The 6847-nt window shown below is 43.9% G+C and overlaps 1 protein-coding gene across 1 annotated transcript in view; it reads right to left on the bottom strand.

Annotated features, from left to right (window-relative positions):
- Window positions 1–6409, bottom strand: part of xpo7 (exportin 7) — a 46465-nt gene extending 40056 nt beyond the window's left edge. The window contains 2 exon segments of the mRNA XM_061698703.1: window positions 44–190; window positions 6342–6409. Of these exon segments, the coding sequence (XP_061554687.1) occupies window positions 44–190; window positions 6342–6374 (180 nt within the window). The 5' untranslated portion in view covers window positions 6375–6409.
- Window positions 6410–6847: the final 438 nt, after the last annotated feature.

Here is a 6847-nt window from a genome sequence, read left to right on the forward strand (position 1 = left end):
GCGGTGCACAGGAAACGGCGACTGTGGCACGAGGCCGACTCACGCTTCCTCTCTCCAGCAGCAGCTGACACTTGCTGAGGCAGTCGGGAGCGTCGGTGAACTCCACCAAGGCTTTCTCGGCTTGGTGGCGCACGGCCGTGTCGGCCGTCTCATACAGCTGCTTGCACAGGATCTCCAGCTGGGCGAGGCCCTGCGGCGACACCGTCGGCCCTTATCAGCACCGAACACACTCGCCGGACGAGACCGCGTGCGGAGGACAGTCGCGCACGGCTGCATGTGGGATTTCCAAACTCGAGGCAACAGCATTGACGCTTACAGTTCAGTTTTGCGTTCTTTTGATGAGTTTAGCTTTCAGCTAACAAAAAAGCCATTTTACCATCTCCAAGAGAGGACAATGTTCGTGCACAAGAAACAGTGAAAAAGATTTGAATACGTCAATGCCGTTGGAATTGGCCTCCTGAAAAGTTTTTTCTTGTGTTGAAAGCATCTATAAAATGTCACTTTTGGAATTGCAAAGTTGAAATGCAAATGAACTCTCCTCCACTATTCTCATTTATCTACATGGACCCGTGAGTTCAAAAGTGACTAACCTTAAAAAAATACAAATCGGAGCTTTTGCGAGCATTTTTCCATTTCATATTTAACAACTATATATGTATTCAAATTCCATTTTATTCAGCAATCACCAATTTGAGCGTGTTATTGGCTTGTGCTGGTATGCGATGCTGACGCTTTGCTTTGATAACCGTGAGCAAAGATATGGTGGTGGTATCACAATAACAGCTCTAAAACTTATTTTGAAAGATTTAAACAACTTTTTTCATCGAATGTGCTCTGTAGGGAAGAAAATAATAGGGCTGAAACTAACGATGACCTCAATAATCCATAAATCTGTTGATTATTTTTCAATGACTAGATGAATCGCATTTTTTAATTTCCATCCCTTTACTCAAAATACGACATTTGCGAATGTCTTATTTTGATTAAAAAGCCGTCCACTTTCATGAAGTACTACAGAAAGCGGAGAATAGTTTCTGTTGGGAGGCTGAAATTACGAGGATTTGGACAATTTTACGTTAAAAAAGGTCTCCATCATTACGATCATTTGTCATATATAATACGTTGTTTTGTTTTTGTTTTTCCTAAAGATTTCATTAAAAATCAAGGGTGTGTGTTATACAAAGGTGTAAGAAAACATACTAAAATTAGTCACCTGATTGCTGATTGAAAATCAACAACAAACTTCCCTGCTACTACCTCTTAGCGACATTCCATTGTATAGACGTATAGCGGTACCTACACGGACTTAGCGTCTGGCAGAAACGCTCACCCGTGAATTTGTAATATAGCTTGAGTGCACGTAGAATTACGTACAACTCTTTCGACTAAGTAATTGCTTCCGTTGACTAAAGTAGCGGTCGTGTCGTCACAGAGCAAGGCAAACGTTTTGTTTGTCGCATGCACTATGGGAAGCATTTCCCCCGTTGACGTACTTCAGAGAACGTTCCAATTGCTTTGAAGAACCAAATGAAATACAAATGACTCTGCGGATGATACGCATAACGGCAATTCTGGGGTGCACTGACGATTTTGTTTTTGAAGTTTTATAAAAAAAAATAAATAAAAAAAAAATTTAGACACAGAACACGTTAAAACATAAGACAAAGATAATGACATTCAAATAAACAGAAAAAAAAGTTCTCTCCCCCCGTTGTAAAGTTACATACTAAAGTATTGTAAAAGTGTCAATTGTTCTGCCTGTAATTCATATCTTTATTGGTTGTAAGAATCAAGGGACGATAATAGAAGTTCTTTTTGAAAATGAATATGGGAAAACACCCGTATGGGTCGGGTCGAGAGCGACGCTGGCTGTGTCGTCACCAAACGCGCGTCGCCTCTCAAGTCAACGGCCCAGCGGGAGCGATCCGGTTATTCGTGCTTCTTTTCGTTAAGAGATGGATACGAATGATTCGAAGAGCTTTTACGCCACGGCATCCAAAGAAAGTTGAAGCTCATCCAAAGCTTCCATGCCGCCGTTGTACGTGACACAAACGGACCATTTACTCACCGACATGTTTGCTTTCGGCACGTCATACGACGGTAAGACACTTACTTAACTTTATATTACCTTATTTTGCAATACAATATTAAGAGATTAGATACTACAGTGTTCCTATTTCATCTTTATATTTTTCATATTTGGCACAAAAGCAACTACAAACGATTCTCACATTATCTAATCATTTGCACGTCACTCTTCAATAATTGATGCCTGCTTTACTTTTGCTTCTACTGTATGTTACCTTTTACTATAGGCCACGATCCATGTACTTGAAGCAAATATGCACATAGACGTCACGTATGAAGGCGTTTTGCCGTGAATGATTAACGCTCGTGCGCTGCGCGTCAAGAGACTCGTAGACTTTCATTACATCTTTGGTGTAGATGCATCATCTCCGGTCAGGCCAGGTGGGTGGACGGATTTGGGACGCATATGTCCATAACTTTGTATTGAAGGCAAATCCTGGATCCTGCTGTTGGACAGAAGCTTTGCTTGGCATCAGCTGGCCCAAACTTGCATACTGCCATGAAAAGCCACAAAAACAAGCGTTCTCAGCCAATATGATATGGGAACAGTTTTATGCGCGTGCGCACAATTACGTCAGGATGACGTTTGGCCACCGCTCCCATACACGAGAAATTACAATCATTGATTATTACAATATTTGACGATTAATTCTTGCATCTCTAAAGAGAAAAATAGCAAAGCGGGCCCACATTCAATCCGTAAGAAAATTGAGGGGCGATCATGAGTTTAGTAGGTTTGTTACTAAACATTTAAAAGCACCAAATGAGGATACCGCTGGCTAGAGGACAGAAACACAAATAAAATGAGCCCTAGTTTGGAAGAATCGGTCAAGGATTAAGGATTTTATGCCACTTTTTATGTCACAAATCTGTCCAAATTGACTTGTCCAGAAATCAATGTAAATGAATAGGAAATCTGTGCCCAAAACCTTGACTCTTTGCTCGAAAATTTGCCGGACGTTTCTTATTAGTTGAGACGAAATGTGATGTTTAAATTAGGCTTTACACGATCAGGATTTTTGGGGCCGATCAGCGAGTTTAAAAAAAAAACGATAACCGATCACAAGATAGAGCAATCAGAATCATCTTTATTTGCCAAGCATGTCCAAAAAACACACAAGGAATTTGTCTCCCGTAGTCGGAGCCGCTCTAGTACGACAACAGACGGTCAATTGACAGAGAACACTTTGGAGACAGAAAGACATTGACAAAAAAAAAAAAAAAACAGTCACTGAGCAATAAAGGGTTGCTAGTTGTCTGGTAATGCCGGTACAATATATATATATATATATATATATATATAATTTTTTGGGGGGACAATTGTGCAAAAAAAATGCAGAGTCCTCTAGCACTTAGAGCAGTTTGAATGACTAATATTGCAATAGTCCGGTGCAATGAGCATTGTGCAAAGGGCGGCGAGACTTCAAGGAGTGTATGCGGTTTAAAGTGACGAGTAGCGCGATCATCTGGGACAATGTTGATTGTGCAAATCTTGCAATACTCCTCAATCAGTGGGGGGGATGATACTCTGGCATGGGTGGCCAGTATTTGTGTACTTAATTGCTCCAAAAATTATATTTACAATAAATAATGTATTTGTTCCTCCATTTACGCCAGTGAGGCCTAGTGACAGACGAACAAATGAATGGTCTTCTATTCGATGGCAGGAAGTACATACAGTAATGAATGCATCCACTTTTTTGTGACATTTTTGTTTGTTGGTGTGCCGTGAGATTCTTCAATGGTAAAATATGTTCCTTGGCTCCATAAAGGTTGGAAATCAGTGCTCGAGTCAGATCGTGGATTCGAATCAGTCAGCTCAAACCAACATGACATGACAGAAATAATGGGTGCTAACTTACTGTCATTAAGTGACTTTATCGTAATTAAATGACTTTACCCACACTGAAACGTTAGAGCACGATTCGACAGAACGGCGGCATGTTTACGTACCACCGTTAGTGCTAGCACTGGCTTGCTAGGCTACATAACGTTTTGTTGCCTGCTTGCGAGCCGTATCGTATTCAAAGTACGTGAACGTACCTCAAGCGAGCCTTAAACGAACGTGCTCTCCTTTCCCGAGCACCGGTGACCACCAAAAACACGTTTCCCCCCATTTTGTTCTTCTAAACACACGGCGCGATCCATTATTGCTGTGTTTGCCACGGTAACGAGTCTACCCAGTCGCATTTGAGTTGACAAGATAAAGCCCAATGATCGCAGTGGTATCAGAATACAAGATTTTATTGCAGTTGTCTTACAGTGCAATCGTGAAAGAGCTAATTTGTCTCGTCGTCGGTCGGATCCGGGCATTACGTGTTGTCCGCCGTCTCAGACGTGTCTGTCTGTCCCACACAGCATTATTTGTTTTTTTTAACAACTTTATTGCCCGTCAGGTATTTACAGTACTACGTCAAAAGACGCCCGACAAGGTTAAAAATAAACTAGCTTTTGGAGTCAAATATACTGTGCACGATGGCGTGGAGTAAATGTCTTTTGCGGAGCCGATCGATCGGCGAATGATGACAAAGCCGATCGGCATAAAATGCTCATTCTCGTCCGATACCAATCGGGCCGATAAAATCGGTGTAAAGTCTACTTTAAACAGACCGTTTTCAGAGTTTTCGATGAGGGCATCCGCTCGAGCCACCTCAACCGAGAGCAAGCGAATTGTCAGATTTACTGAAAACAAGAATAATAACAGTTCATCATATCGATCCACCTGTCAGTCATATCGAAAACCTATGAACGTGTGATTTTGGACGCCACAATCGAGGAACCTTTTCATCTTTGTCAGAATCACAGAAAATCTCTTCTGAATTGAACATTTCAAAAAGGAGGTGGTAAAGGGATTTCCCAACAACCTCACCGAAAAAGAAAAAAGAACGAGCTCGCGCCCAAAAAAATGAAATGATGTGATTTTGGTGGACGGGAAAATAGAAAGAAAATGGCGGCCGCTTTTCTGGATTTAGAAACAGCCCTAATTTTACTTCACATAAATTTTGTGACATTTTTGTTTGGCGGGGTGCTGTGAGATTTTCCTTATGTAAATGGGTGCCTTGTCTAAGTAAGGGTTAGGAAACACCGTTTCACTGAATAATCATCCCGGGGAATAAACAACTAAATCAAGCTCGCTCGTCGTTTTAAGTACACAACAACAACCACTCGTCATTAGCACAAATGCTAATGCTAACTCAAAACGACAGGTGTCCTGGCTGGTCCAGCATCACCGTTACAGATCACGTCCTTATCAAGTTTGATCGATAACAGGGCGACGCCTTATCGACAATGATCATAATGAACATTTGATCGAGTACGAAATTTAAAAATGATATTTAAAAAAAACAAAACAAAAAACCAAAAAAACAACTAAGACTCCGGCAACGTGCGTCTCGGATGGCAGCTAAAGTTCATTGAAAGCAACGCGAGCGTTTGGGAAGCGTGGAGCGACTCGAAATCGACTTGAGCGCGACGCAAATAAAGACTGTCGCATTTGCAGTGAATTAAAAGACGAGCGTGTGGCTACCGTTGGACTTAATAGCGCGTCGGCTAGCGCAACGAAGCATGCGGAGCTGCGCTTAGCTTAGCCACCGAACATGCTAACTCAACAACACGGCGCTGCTTGGTAACCAACATAAACAACACGGCCGCAAAATGGAGCTTTTTACACTCATTTCGAGCTCCCGCGCGGCCGACCTTTTGTCCATTTATCGCCAAAAAGCACCAAAGCAGCTTGTTGACAATCGGGCGGGAGACGTGGCTGTCTCGGCTTATGCTAGCGTTAGCATGGCTAGCTCGCTACTTCCAGAATGTCCCACAAGAACAACCAAAAGTGGCTTTAAATGTGTCGTTCGCGAGCGTCCACGTCATGATTAAGAGCGATCGACGAGCGCCACTCGAGCACTTGCTTAGCCGTGCGCCCGCCACAATCGCCGTTCATTGTTTCTTCAGCAGTCGGCGATTCACAAGACCACACTCGCCCCACGGAGAAGCACTCCCTTTCAGGCCCCCACGCCGTAACGAGTCAACCTCGGCCGGGTCGCCGAGCGTCAAATCCCCGCGCGGCTAAGCCCCACCGAGCTAACGGTTTGACAGCAGGCCACGCAGCGGCATAATCGGCGGCGGCGTTCTTCGCCCCTCCAGCGGGCCAGGCCGCACCACGTAGCTCCGCGCCGGGACCGGCGGAGCTCGTGAACCGCGTTCGTCGCGCGCGGACGTCGCGGCGGTTGCAAACACGCCAAGCCCCCGCTTACCTGCACATGATCCGCCATTTTTCTCCATTTCATGCGCCTCTCACTCCGTTTATGGCTATACAAGCGCGCGACAGCGCCCCCGGCGGCAGCCCCGCGACACTGCCGCCAAAGGCAAGCGGAGAAAAGCAAGCGTGGACAATGACACGAGGGCGCCATATTGTCACCCAGCCTGACGTAACGCCACGCAATTGACTCGTTCCAAAATGTACCCGAACGAACTTTAATCCCAGTCAGTATCTAAGGGATATTTACCTTTACCATAGAAATCCCACTATATATTATAGATCGATGTATATAGATGATGATTAACACCATAGCCAGTTAGTGAACTAGAAAAAAAATAGGCCCCGATTATGAAAACCACCATTGGTTTCTTTTCCATCCACCCCTCCTCTGCAGCGTTTCTCCTCCTGACGGGTCGCTTACGGGCGTGCTGGCCCCCAATTTTTAAACGATAACGTGTGTCTTGTATTGGAATATACAACGTGTCTAATTCTTTTTGTTAG

The sequence above is a fragment of the Phycodurus eques genome, chromosome 15, assembly GCF_024500275.1.
Source record: "Phycodurus eques isolate BA_2022a chromosome 15, UOR_Pequ_1.1, whole genome shotgun sequence".
NCBI lineage: Eukaryota > Metazoa > Chordata > Actinopteri > Syngnathiformes > Syngnathidae > Phycodurus > Phycodurus eques.